This window comes from Bos javanicus, chromosome 1, assembly GCF_032452875.1.
Source record: "Bos javanicus breed banteng chromosome 1, ARS-OSU_banteng_1.0, whole genome shotgun sequence".
In the NCBI taxonomy this organism is placed as follows: Eukaryota; Metazoa; Chordata; class Mammalia; order Artiodactyla; family Bovidae; genus Bos; species Bos javanicus.
The window spans coordinates 68884269-68898829 of NC_083868.1; the positions used below are offsets into that span (position 1 = coordinate 68884269).

Sequence of the window (14561 nt, forward strand, 5' to 3'; positions counted from 1 at the left end):
CTGCTCATAGAGGTCTGCAAAGAGAAGTAAACTGGAGTTTGAATTTCCAAAGACCATAGCACTTTGATTGGCTTGTTTTCTCAGTAAGAGCAAGTATCACCTCCTTCATTATCATCTCGTATTTGTAGAGAGTACTTCTCAAAGTGCTTCGCCATGTGCCATCTTATCAAGTCTTGCAGCAGCCCTGTAATGTAGTCATCATTATTTTCATCTGCATTTTGCAGATGAGGCAACAGAGATGTCAAAAGACTTGCCCACGGTCACGAATCTAAACTCCTTGCCCTTGCCCAAGGCAGTGACCAGATTTCTCTGGGTACCATCTTTCTGCCTGTTTTATCTAGCACTCAGGAGAATTCTTTTTCCTCTGTGGCAGTTTCTAGCTGGTTTTTCTTAAACATCCTTCTCTTCTTTGCAGGGGGCCGTGATAAGCGAGGTGGACCCATCCTGACCTTCCCTGCTCGCAGCAATCATGACAGAATAAGACAGGAAGACCTGCGGAAACTGGTGACCTATCTGGCCAGCGTGCCAAGGTAAGGTGAAAGTTCTGCAGGGGAGAGAGGGGGAAGCTGGCCTGATGCAAGTAAGCTGTCTGCCCTTGGAATGGATTCTAATTATTTCTGTTACGTCAATACCTATTGTTCACCTCATTCCCAGCATTCCCATTGTTACTGCTGGGATTCATATGAACAAAGTGGAAGCTGGATGCTGGAACCATGGGCAGAGGTGAAGTTTCCAGGCTTAGAGGACCAGGACAGGCCCTGGAACAGGTGACAGTGTGGCCTGTGGGGGCAGGGATGGGAAGCCATTCTTTGCCTTGGGGAAATGAAAATTCTGGCTGATTCCACTCTGGCTTGTGTAATGGATTTTTTTCTAAAAAACCTCTGGCTTTTGAATATGTTTGTGGCTTTTAGAGTTTAGGGCAAATAGCTCCACTTATATCATTCAAGAGGCAGCCTTCAGCTCAATCTAGGTCATGAATTTTCAATGGGGGCAATATTGCCTCCAAGGGGGATGCGAATTGGTTCTTGTGTACGGCACACACACACAAAAAAAACTTTCATGTATTAAGCACAGTTAAATATATAGTGCATAAACATATATACAATATATTCATGGTATTAAAATCTCATTGGGGCTGATTAAGGAAAAAAGTATAAAAAGCCTCTTTTGTGGCAGGATGATGATTTTAAAAAATGATTGAGAAACACTGGTTTCTGAGTGTTTCTAGGTGGTGCTGCGCTCAGAGGGTGGCAAGGTAGACATGCTAGGGACATGGAATTTATCTTTTAAGAAGGTGGAGGAGAGGCCTTTGCATGGTTAGAGGAACATGGAATGTGAGAGCCAGAAGAGCCCTGAGAAGTAATCCAAGCAAATACATGTCGTGTTTTACTTTGGAAACAACATCTGTGTGGGATTGGAGTTGCTTACAGGGTGGTGGTGGTCAGTGGCAGAGCTTGGTTCAGAGCCCTCCTGACTCCTACCCTGGTGCTCTCCCCATCCTTGTTCACGGTCAGTGAGAACTCTGTTCTCTGACTTAGTGGGGTTGGAGTCTGTCAAGTGTTTGTTGTGGCAAATAAGAAGTGGTGCCTGGGGCTTTTAGAACTTTCATCTTGTCTCTCTGCATTTTATAGAGGAAGCAGTAAATTGTACAGAGGAGCTCTGCCTTTGCGGGGAGACCTTGGATAATTGTTGAACGTGCTGATTAAGTTCTTGAAACAGATGTCAATTGAGGCAATCACTGCATTTGAAAGAGCTATGGGGGAGACACATGTATAAGGATTGGTGGATGGTGGTGGGCAGGTGGTAAAGGGGATTTAAGGGCAGTCATCAAATGCTTGGAAGGATGTTGAACAGAATGAAGAGCTCTGAGCAGAAGGCTGTGAACAAATAGATGTCAAATGATGGCTTTTTTTTTTCTTTATGGTATCCACAGAGAACCAGAATAAAGGTAAGAAGTCTTAAGCTCCAATGAAATGGACTTAGGTTGTATCCAAAGAAGAGCTTCTAAACTATGAGTATAAGAGAGTTGGATAAAGAATAGAACAGAAGGTTCCCCGCCCGCCCCCCCTCCCCTTAGGAGGTCTTTATTCAGAAGAAATATTCCCATCTGTCTTGGAGGCAAGGAGATGAATTAAATAACCCATGATTGATGTAGGTAATTTAGCAATTTAGCCATTGAGGGGCTAAGCAATTTTAAAGGCATCTTTCCCAAGTATACTACTAACAGGCATAACACCAAGCATTTCCTAAAGCAATTTACAGGAAGAGTTTTCATGGGGACCCATGACAGACTCTTAGTTCTTTCACGGTCAGAAGAAATTTGGGATCCTGAAGGGTATGTTTTTGTTTCTGATAGGTTTATCACATCCCTGAAGCTAATGCACACTCTTCTTTTCTTTAATAGTAAGCGAAAGAATTGGAAGAACATTTTATTAATTCTGACTTAAGCAAAGCTGGGACAAAAAGGATTGGAAGCAATTAAAAAGGAAAAGATTTCTACTAGGTAAAGGGGAACAAAACTCAAGAAGAGCTGGGAGGAAGGTCATGAAAAAGTATAAACAATAGGTTATCACGGAAAGAGCATAGTAGATTCAGGCTTTTTGCTTCCCTGAGGGTAGTCCTAAGCATTGCATCCTAGGCTCCTGATAACAGAAAAGGTTCACAGGTTCTGGCAGGTGGGAGGCAAAAATGCTGTTGCTACTTTCAGTGGGAAAAATTGTTCAGGGATGCCTACTGCCTCCCTCCCAAGGGGCCTATGTTTACCAGGAGTGTGTGTACCTGGCAGGCTGAAGAGCTTACCAACTAGTCATGCCCACCTATCGCTTCCTAGTTCTGTTGGCCACAAGTTCACACATGATGACTATTGGAAACAAAACCTTGAACAGGGTTATTCCAATGACAGTGAGGTCTGGGGAGGAAACTGAAGCACTTAGCACACCAGATAGTGTTTGCCATTCTTCTGCTTAGCCCTGGCTTTGGAAAGAAAGGAATCTGCAAAAATGAACAGCTAGATTTAGGCAGGTGACACTGACTAGAAGAAATAGACTATTCTGGGTCATGGCCAAGGAGGCTATAAAGCTAGGCTTCTGTCAGGTGGAATGTGCTCTTCAGACTGGGGTAATCACCTGTGGGTGACGCTCATTTATTCAAGCATTTATCATTTATTTATTTTACAAATATTTAGAGCCTCTATAAGCCAGGCTGATCTAGGATTCATGGTGAGCAGGAACAGACATTTTGAGAAAGTTAGGAAAAACCTAAGTATTTGCCTACTGAGTGCCAAACCAGTGACCATAAAGGACAGTACAGTATATAACTGTGCTGGTAGCGTAGGGATGAAGCAAGAGAAGACAAGCAAACAGGGTCAATAAGTGATGAAAGAGGATCCCAGAATCTAAGGGACCAATCAGCTCGATGGCCGCTTTGGGCACTGTTATAGAATAGGTAATTAAACAGAGGGTTGTGATAATTTATGAGTTATTACAGTGTGCCCTTTATAAATATGAAGGGTGTGATTTTCTTTCTGGTAGGTTTATCATATCCATGCAGCTACTGCATATTCTAAACAGAAAGTGAACAATTAAAAGAACTTATTTCTGACCTGTTAAGCAAAAGTGGGACAGAACAGATTGTAAGTGATTTAAAAGGAAAAGGTTTCTGCTAGCTAAAGGGAACAAAAACCCAAGAGAGTCTGGGAAGAAGGATGGTTGTATGAAATGAATGGGAAGAAAAAGTCCCAACAGGTTATGTCTGGGCCACTGCATTCAGTCTGCTACACTGAACCTTGCCAGCTCCTTTTTAGGAGCTATGTGGACCAGTTAGAATATTGTCAGGAGAGCAGCATACTAAGGGATCCACAAACTGTTTCTGCAGTTGAAGGATGTTTTCTGGTGGGGGTGAAAATGGAAGAAAAGTGACTCCTGACTTCAGGTATCAGGAGAGCTGTGCTGCCCCTAAGAGGCGGGAACAGGCATGGTCTCTGTCGCATCAAGGGTAGAAATTAGAGAGGTCGGGACCTGAAGTGGAGAGATGATCTGCCCAGGTGGGAGCTGTCCAGCACTGCTGCCGCTGCCCCTGGAGAAAGTGAGCTTCCTGTCCAAGACTTCTACAGTGGGTTGGAGGCCGATCAGATCATTTCTTTTTTTTATTTTATTCTAAAATTTTAATTATTTAATTAGTATACATGTGTTCCCCATCCTGAACCCTCCTCCCTCCTCCCTCCCCACACCATCCCTCTGGGTCGTCCCAGTGCACCAGCCCCAAGCATCCAGCATCGTGCATTGAACCTGGACTGGCATCTCGTTTCATACATGACGTTTCACATGTTTCAATGCCATTCTCCCAAATCTTCCCACCCTCTCCCTCTCCCACAGAGTCCATAAGACTGTTCAACTTTCCTGCCCTGAATTCTGTGTTTCTATGATACTGGGGGAAAACACGTTATAGACATCTATAACCTCAAAACAGTATTACCACCCCATAAACATACTCTCTTTCTCAAATCCCCTATATTATTTAAGGCCTGGAATTTCACTTCAGATCTTGTGTGTGTCTTAAATTCTAAGAGAACTCTTTTCCAGTCCCCTTGCATTCTGGGTGGGGCGAAACATGATTCTAGAGTGTGACTGTGACAGCAGCAGTTACTCTTTTGGAATCCATCTCAGCCTGCGATGAGTCCTTTCCAACTTCCCTTTTTTGCTCCTGATGAGTCTGAACATCTATCTCATGGGGCTTCTCCGAGATTTCTGTTATCTTATTTTGAGGAGTGATGAAATTAGGGTAGGAAGAAAAGCCTTAAAAGTCTCCTAATTCAACTTTCTGATAACTTCATTCACTTAATTCAACAAATATTTATTGAGTGCCTACCATAAACTGAAGCACAGTTAGGGATCTTGGCAAACTTGTGTTATCTTTTCTCTCGTCCATCCTATACTTATCTGACTTTTTAGTCCTTCTGCCCTGATATCTGCTTGTAATTACTTTTACATGAAAGGAGTGGGAAAGAAATACTCAGAAACAAGCAGTGGATGAGTGTCCCTAGAAACTGAGAGACAAAATCTAGGCTGAGAGTAAGTAGTTGCCCGAGCATTGCTCATAGTATGGATAGTCTACCCACTGTGATTATTGGGAGTTGACCATATGCTTGGAATAGAAATTTCTAAGTATCTAGTAAAGAAATCCCAGGTTATTTTTATTGCATTGTATTCTTCCTCTTCTTCATTGTTATCCTGCTTTGTCATGATCAGCTTTCTGCGGCTCCTCTGGGCACTGATTGTTAGCACCTTGATGTATCTGGCACTTAATAGCAATGCTGCTGAGATGCTGAGTGTTCTAGCAGGGAATACAGGTATCATACTGGTGAGGAAAAATGACAAGAAATAATGATGGGATATTCTGTAATGTCAATCAGACCAACATGCCAATATTCAGCTTATTACCTGATAATTTGTTCTTATTCTACAATTTCAGCAACAGATAAATTGGGCTTATAGCCAGCACTGTCTTTGTGCAGTGTCACCAGAAAATAGAAATAAATAGAGAGGGCCAAAAAGTTAAAAGATGAAGGGGTGAAAGCTGCAAGGATTTCCTCCCACTGTATTCAGCATGAGAGAACCCAAGCTATGGAATCTATCATCACTGAATGTGTCTGTTGTAAGGGCCTGTTGAGATGTGCCAGTGGTATCTTGCCCTTTGATCTGAAAGTGAAAGTGAAAATGAAAGTTGCTCAGTTGTGTCTGACTTTTGCAGCCCCATGGACTACACAGTCCATGGAATTCTCCAGGCCAGAATATGAGAGTGGGTAGCTATTCCCTTCTCCAGGGGATCTTCCCAACCCAGGGATTGAACTCAGGTTTCCTGCATTCCAGGCAGATTCTTTACCAGCTAAGCCACCAGGCAAGCACAAATACCAGAGTGGGTAGCCTATCCCTTTTCCAGCAGATCTTTTCAACCCAGGAATGGAACCAGGGTATCTAGCACTGCAGGCAGATTCTTTACCAGCTGAGCTACCAGGGAAGCCCCATCAATTAAAGAAGACTGCAAAGAATGTGATGTAAAGTTCAGAAAATAGAGCCAATGAAGACATTTGCCTAAATCTTATCCTTTTCCAGATCCCTTTTAAATATCTTTTATTGCTTACGTATGCTGCTGCTGCTGCTAAGTCACTTCAGTCATGTCCGACTCTGTGCGACCCCATAGACAGCAGCCCACCAGGCTCCCCGTCCCTGGGATTCTCCAGGCAACAGCACTGGAGTGGGTTGCCATTTCCTTCTCCAATGCATGAAAGTGAAAAGTGAAAGTGAAGTCGCTCAGTCGTGTCTGACTCTTTGCGACCCGATGGACTGCAGCCTACCAGACTCCTCTGTCCATGGGATTTTCCAGGCAAGAGTACTGGAGTGGGGTGCCATTGCCTTCTCCGAGAAGAAGGGTGGATGATTCTAGTTATGGTGGGCAGTGGTGTCCCATCAAACCTGTGTCATCCAAGATACTCTTTAGATTCTAAGTATGAAGGTTGTTGCAGGTGGGAAATGCAGGTGGTGATTGTCTGAAGCTCAGGTTTCTGCTGGCCAAGACACCCGTGGTGGCTGTGGGTGTGCAGGGTGATGGAGGTGGGGGTTGGTGCCTCAAACTTCCTCTCCCATGTATGTGTGCTCAGTTTTAGACACACAGTTCTATTCATTTATGCTCATCTGTGGATGAACAGTCAAAGGTTTTTAAGTGTGAATTACACTGAGGGATGCTGTGAAAAAATTAAAGCACTGAAGACCTTGGAAACTGTTTAAAGAGATGAATGAAAGTCTGTAGTAGGGACCCTGAACATATAAACTGGATAGGTGGGGGTGGTCTCCATTGTATTCTAGGGTGCTCATCCTGTTCTGTTTCCGTGGGTCTGAGATGTTTCTTTCACTCAGTCACCTGCCTGGAGTGATCTTGCATTGCTCTGATATCAGAAGCAGGATTCTGGCATTACTTAGCAGTCAGCCGATAGGCATTTTGAAGTTAGTTCACTTTCTTGACCATGCCACTGCCAGACTTGGCAGGTGTGTGTCTATGCTGGTGTCTCCTGAGGCAGAGGGCCCAGGGGGGGCTTGTGGAAACCCTGAAGAGCCTACTGTGATGCTTCACATGCAGAGACAAGCATTTGTGATTCCCTGGAGAACAATAACCTGGACAATCAGAGGCAGAAACCATGTGGTCATAACGTAACTATGAGAAGCTGCTCTCATTATTCCAGAAATGCTTCCAGTAAACGCCTTTAGGTGATGAATCAAGGACCCAGCACTGGACAGAAGGACCCCTGATGGAGAGGGGAGTGTTGTTTTTTCTTCACGTGCATCTTCAACGTGACCCATAGAAGGGACTTTGGACACTGCCACTGACTTGTTGGGAGTGGAACTATGGACTAGTAGAGGAGGAAGGAGTGGCCTCAAGGACAATTACTGATCTTGGAAATTATGCAGAGTGTTCCAGCCCAGGAAGAATGAACCTGTGAACCTTCCCCTCTGGGAGGAGAAATGTACATGTAGCTGACAAATTTCCTCACCTGTAAAATAGGCACAGATATCACCAGACACAAAGGTAGTGGGGATCACGTAAGAACACATGTAAGGTACCTAGCCAAGGTCTTGGCACACAGCAGGGGCTGATGGCTGATTTCTTTCCCTTTTCTTGCTTGGCAGTGGGGACCTTGTTTTGTTATTTGTCCTTCACTGTGTCTAGCACAACTTTATCAAAGTCAGGTTTGTGTGTCTTAATCGCTCAGTCATGTCCACCTCTTTGTGATCCCATGGACTGTAGCCCGCCAGGCTTCTCTGTCCATGGAATTCTCCAGGCGAGAATACTGGAGTGGATTGCCAGTCCCTGGCTTCCCTGGTGGCTCAGATGGTAAAACGTCTGCCTGCAATGCGGGAGACCCGGGTTCCATTCCTGGGTCGGGAAGATCCCCTGGAGAAGGAAATGGCAATCCACTCCAGCACTCTTGGCTGGAAAATCCCACGGACAGAGGAGCCTGATAGGCTACATACAGTCCATGGGGTTGCAAAGAGTCGGACACGACTGAGAGACTTCACTTCACTCTCCAGAGAAACTTCCCAACCCAGGGATCGAACCCTGGTTTCCTGCATTGCAGGCAGATTCTTTACCATTTGAGCTACAGAAAAGTCCTTAAATTGGGCCCGTCCCATGAAAGTCGCTCTGTCGTGTTTGACTCTTTGTGACCCCATGGACTATACAGTCCATGGAATTCTCCAGGCCAGAATACTGGAGTGGCCTTTCCCTTCTCCAGCGGATCTTCCTGACCCAGGAATCGAACTAGGGTCTCCTGCATTGCAGGCAGATTCTTTACCAACCGAGCTATTAGGGGAAGTCCCTTAAAGTCAATGTTACAATAATGGTTAAGGTTAGAATAAGAGCTAAAAGGAATAGTAGTAATAGTAATAAGATCAGTATCATATAGGAGTATATCATCACTATAATAAATACTGAATTAATGGATATATATATATATATACACACACCTAATAGTGTGATAAAGTCTTGGCCTATTTTAAAATTAGAAAACTATTTATTTATTATAAAAATAAATGCAGAAAATAGAAAAAAATTTTAAGTCACTTGTAACTCTACCCTCTAGAAATATAAACAATTAGTATATTGACATTTTTCTTTCTATCTCTTTTTATTGGAGATTTTGTAAAGCAGAATTGAATCATATTGTTTATTTAATTTTGCTTCATGTTTTATCCCACTTACTATTATACCCTAAGAATATTTTCATAACATTTTATGCATAATAGTATATCTTTGGATACACCATATTCTAATTAACCTTATCATTAGATAGCCAAGTCATTTCTAAAAACTTCATTGCTATAAATGACTCTCAGTAAACTTCTTGGTGTATGAACCTTTGTCTACATTTTAAATGGTTTAAATGGTTTCTTGGGGATAGATTCGTGGCAATTTTGGATTTTTTTAAGGCTAGTGATCTGCATTGCCACGTTTCTTTCCAAATTTCCCAATTTATAGTTCCGGTATGCCTTGCTATAGACTTCCAAGTCTTTTTGTTTCTCCAAATTTAAGTTTTTACACTCCTCACTGACCAGAACCCCCTGTGAAAACATTGTCATTACCATCATCAAGAACCCTAATTTAGGGTTATGCACTTAAACCTATCCCTGGATTTGAAAGAATAAAAGAATTACCCTTTGGGGTCGTCCAGGGGAGGATTCCTTTAACTTGCCTAAACTAATAGGAATGTTGAAAGGGGGACCATACATTAAAGTTCAAATCTGATAAGAAATCTATGATGACTTAATTGCTTTTGCCCTTGGTGAATCTTTTGTTTTGCCTCTGGGTATATTTCATCTCCTTGGCTAGTTGTGCACTGAGTTCCTGGCTTGGCATAAAGTGGTAGTTAATCTCCTCTGCTCTCGTCTGAGCTGAGGTCCTCATCTGCCTTCCGCTGAGAAAGTTGGGTCTCCTTGGAGTTTGTTTCTGGGCAGCAATGTTGAACGAGCCTCTAAAGCTTAGGTGCAGTCATTTGCTCGCTCTCTTAGGATTCAGAGATCTATGGCTTACCGACAGCAGGCTGATTAGGAAGCTAATGTTGCTGTTTCCACTTAGATTAGGTAAACTTCTGCGTTGCAGGTGAAATAAGTTCCAGAGTATTCAGATTTTTCAGGAATTCATGCTGGGGAATCAGGATGATTTAAATTTCATTCAAATTCATTTGTCTGGAATGTTGTAAGTGAGGGAGATCCCTAAATATGGATACCAGAGAGAGAGCTTGGCATTGAGGAAGAAGGATGTATTTTTCACTTTGTGGGTTCCAGATTTGGGGTTGTTTCGCCCTCCCCCTTTGGGGCTTTCCTGGTGGCTCAGACGGTAAAAAATCTGCATGCATTGCAGGAGACCCAGATTCGATCCCTGAGTCAGTAAGATCCCCTGGAGAAGGGAATGGCAACCCACTCCAATATTCTTGCCTGGAGAATCCTATGGATTCTGGGACCCAGCTTTCTGTAGCCTGGCAGGCTACAGTCCATGGGGTCACAAAGAGTCAGACACGACTGAGCAACTAAGCATACGTATTCCCTCTCTCATTATGTAAATATTTTCAACATGTTTCTATTTCTCTCTTCACCTGTCATTGGTTAGGTTCTATCATATGCCCCTCACTGGTATTTGGGGTTGTGTATGTTTCAGTTCTGTTCAGTCACTCAGTCACATCCAACCCTTTGCAACCCCTTGGACTGCAGCACGCCAGGCTTCCCTGTCCATCGCCAACTCCCAGAGCTTGCTCAAACTCATGAGTCGGTGATACCATCCAACCATCTCATCCTCTGTTGTCCCCTTCTCCTCCTGCCTTCAATCTTTCCCAGCCTCTGAGTCTTTCTAATGAGTCAGTTATTCGCATCAAGTGGCCAGAGTATTGGAGTTTCAGCTTTAGCATCAGTCCTTCCAATGAATATTCATGACTGATTTCCTTTAGGATGGACTGGTTGGATATCCTTGCAGTCCAAGGGACTCTCAAGAGTCTTCTTCAACACCACAGTTCAAAAGCAATTCTTCAGTGCTCAGCTTTCTTTATGGTGCAACTCCACATCCATACATGACCACTGGAAAAACCATAGGTTCAACTAGACAGACCTTTATCGGCAAAGTAAGGTTTCTGCTTTTTAATATGCTGTCTAGGTTGGTCATAGCTTTTCTTCCAAGGAGCAAGCATCTTTTAATTTCATGGCTGCAGTCACCATCTGCAGTGATTTTGGAGCCCAAGAAAATAAAGTCTGTCACTGTTTCCATTATTCCCCCATCTATTTGCCATGAAGTGATGGGACCAGATGCCTTGATCTTAGTTTTTTGAATATTGAGTTTTAAGCCAGCTTTTTCCCTCTCCTCTTTCACTTTCATCAAGAGACTTTTAGTTCCTCTTCGCTTTCTGCCATAAGGGTGGTGTCACCTGCATATCTGAGGTTATTTCTCCCAGCAATTTTGACTCTAGCTTGTGCTTCATCCGGCCCAGCATTTTGCATGATGCACTCTGCATGCTGCTGCTGCTGCTGAGTCGCTTCAGTCGTGTCTGACTCTGTGCGACCCCATAGACGGCAGCCCACCAGGCTCTCCTGTCCCTGGGATTCTCCAGGCAAGAACACTGGAGTGGGTTGCCATTTCCTTCTCCAATGCATGAAAGGAAAAAGTAAAAGTGAAGTCGCTCAGTCGTGTCCAAGTCTTCGCAACCCCATGGACTGCAGCCTACCAGGCTCCTCCGTCCATGGGATTTTCCAGGCAAGAATACTGGAGTGGGGTGCTATCGCCTTCTCTGTAGAAGTTTAATAAACAGGATGACAATATACAGCCTTGATGTACTCCTTTCCAATTTGGAACCAGTCCTTTGTTCAAAGTCCAGTTCTAATCGTTGCTTCTTGACCTGCATACATATTTCTCAGGAGGCAGGTAAGGTGGTCTGGTATTCCCATCTCTTGAAGAATTTTCCACAGTTTGTTGTGATCCACACAGTCAAAAAGTTTAGTGTAGTCAAGGAAGCAGAAGTAGATGTTTTTTTGGAATTCTCTTGCTTTTTCTATGAGCCAGTGGATGTTGGCAATTTGGTCTCTGGTTCCTCTGCTTTTTCTGAATCCAGCTTGTACATCAGGAAGTTCTAGGTTCACACACTGTTTAAGCCTAGCTTGGAGAATTTTGAGCATTATTTTGCCAGCATGTGAGATGAGTGCATGTTTGGGAGGAATATACTGGATGCTGACACTTCATGTTATGTCACTTTAGTTTTGTTGCTGCTGCTAAGTCGCTTCAGTCGTGTCCGACTCTGTGTGACCCCATAGACTGTAGCCTACCAGGCTCCCCCATCCCTGGGGTTCTCCAGGCAAGAACACTGGAGTGGGTTGCCATTTCCTTCTCCAATGCATGAAAGTGGAAAGTGAAAGTGAAGTCGCTCAGTCGTGTCCGACTCTTTGAGACCCCATGGACTGCAGCCTACCAGGCTCCTCCATCCATGGGATTTTCCAGGCAAGAGTACTGGAGTGGGGTGCCATTGCCTTCTCCATTAGTTTTGTTGAGACTGCCTTTATTATATACGTATGAAAGTGAAACTTAGTTTCTCAGTCGTGTCCAACTCTTTGCGACCACTTGGACTGTAGCCTGCTAGCCTCCTCTGCCCATGGAGTTCTCTAGGCAAGAATACTTTAGTAGGTAGTCATTTCTTTCTCCAGGGGATCTTCCCGACCCAGGGATCAAATCTGGATCTCTTGCATGGCAGACTGATTCTTTACTATTTGAGCCATTAGGGAAGCCTTATATATGTATAAAATGGCAACCTACTCCAGTAATCTTGCCTGGAGAATTCCATGGACAGAGCAGCCTGGTGAGCCACATTCCATGGGGTTGCAGAGTCATACACAGCTGAACTGCTAACACTTTACCCTTTTCACACTCTGGCAGTTTAGGTATGCTGCCACCAAGTGGTGGAGTACATTAGCTCAGCTGCCTGGAAGATGGAGATGGTTTGTATGGTGTAGACGCTAAGTCATGTGTGACTCCCTGCCACCCCATAGACTGTAGCTGTTCCTCTGTCCATGGGATTTTCCAGGCGAGAATACTGGAGTGGGTTGCCATTCCTTCTCCAGGGAAGATACAGGTGGATTTTGTCAAGGGCTCCAAATATTATGCTCTCTCCTCCTTAGACCTTAGATTTTCTAGGCTTTACTTTTTAAATTTTTATTGAAACATTTAAACTTAAGTAATCACTAAGTGATAATTATTTTTCCTGAACTACGGGATGAGCTTAACATTAAATTCCCTGATAGCTCAGTTGGTAAAGAATCTGCCTACAATGCAGGAGACCCTGGTTCAATTCCTGAGTTGGGAAGATCTGCTAGAGAAGGGATAGGCTACCCACTCCAGTATTCTTGGGCTTCCCTTGTGGCTCAGCTGGTAAAGAATGTGGGAGATCTGGGTTCAGTCCCTGGGTTGGGAAGATCCCCTGAAGAAGGGAAAGGCTACCCTACTCCAGTATTCTGGCCTGGAGAATTCCATGGACTGTATAGTCCATGGGCTGGTAAAGAATGTGGGAGATCTGGGTTCAGTCCCTGGGTTGGGAAGATCCCCTGGAGAAGGGAAAGGCTACCCTACTCCAGTATTCTGGCCTGGAGAATTCCATGGACTATATAGTCCATGGGGTTGCAAAGAGTCAGACCTGGCTGGGCAACTTACACTTTCACATTGAAATATTAAATAATGTTTGTAGAAATCTTTAGCTTGAATATGTAATAATTTCCAGTTGAAATGGAGAATTTTATAATAATGGTATTTTGGGTAAAAATGCTTAAATAATGTAGAATCTCTATATCAATTCTTCCTTTTATAAAATAAAATCCTTTTTTAAAAAGAAAATCACTCCTATTGGTTTGTCTTCAGTCTTAGGTAGACTTGAAGTTGCAGTGCCCCAGGCATACTTATCTCTTGAAATTTCTACTGTCTCCCTCACTGTTTGCATTAGCCACAAACACTGAAGATTGACATCTTAATTTGTCTTTTCAAACCTCCCCTTAAAGGTTCTATTTTTTCTCTCCAAACATGGGAAATGAGAACAAGAAAAAATCACCATGTAGGGCTTTTTGGTGCAAAGAGTATAATCCTGGTGTATATACTTACTAGTGTGGGAAATCTCTATGCCAGTTTGTCACTGTAGCTTTTATTATAAGAAGGAGATTTCCCCCTTACCTGTTTTACTCCACCTTATCTCTCCTTGGATTGCTTTAGATAAAACAACTTTTAAAGAATTTCTCTCTTGAAAGTCTGGCATCACCTATGCAGAACAAAATACTTTGAAAAAAATTTGAAGAAGACTTTTGAAACTGGAAAACCCATCAGGTAGTGGTGATGGGTCCCCTGTCTTCCATGAGTTCTGATTATTCACAAAGCTTTTTCCCTGATAGATGGAAAACAGCTTGAGGGCGGGTCAGTGGGTCTTTTTTGGCTGGAAGTTTACAGAGCAGCACCTTGCAAGTTGGCTGAATTCCCTTAGACTGGGAGAGCCCCAAGAGAAAAGGGCAGTGTCTCACCCTCTCATCCCATCAGAGCCAATGCCAGCCTCTCTTTTCCAGATATGAAGTCACTGAAGTCAGACCCAGGGCTCCTTTGGGATGTCTTCTTTCCTCTGTAAGGGGCTGTACCCAGGGGGCCTGGGCTGGGTGGGTGGACTGGCTCCACTGCAGAGCCTTCTATCAGAGGACAGAATGTGGAGGAGCATGCCAGGGAGCTGGGAGTGGACGCTGTCTCATCAACAAGAAGTATTCCTGTTTCTATATCGAGCAAGTGTGACAGCCAGCCCTTTTTCTTCCGGAACCCAGACACGAGCGCTTTGTCAGAGCCACCGTGACTCAGCTAGGACGAATGCTTTTCCGAGTCACTTACTGACATCATCCAAGTGTGCACTCTGATGGTCCTGCTCCCTCTTTCGCCTTCTCTCAGGGCCTCCCTCCTCTGCCCCACCCCCCATCTTATTCTAGGTCAAACAAGGACCAGCTTTGGTTTTGAGAACTATT

The 14561-nt window shown here is 43.9% G+C and overlaps 1 protein-coding gene across 20 annotated transcripts in view; it reads left to right on the forward strand.

The window, feature by feature from the left end:
* KALRN (kalirin RhoGEF kinase) overlaps positions 1–14561 on the forward strand; it is a 689867-nt gene that overhangs the window by 209466 nt on the left and 465840 nt on the right. For all 20 annotated transcript variants that reach the window (XM_061408919.1, XM_061409480.1, XM_061409007.1 and 17 more), the window contains exon 3: positions 416–530. In XM_061408919.1, the coding sequence (XP_061264903.1) occupies positions 416–530 (115 nt within the window). The remainder of the gene's footprint in view (positions 1–415; positions 531–14561) is intronic.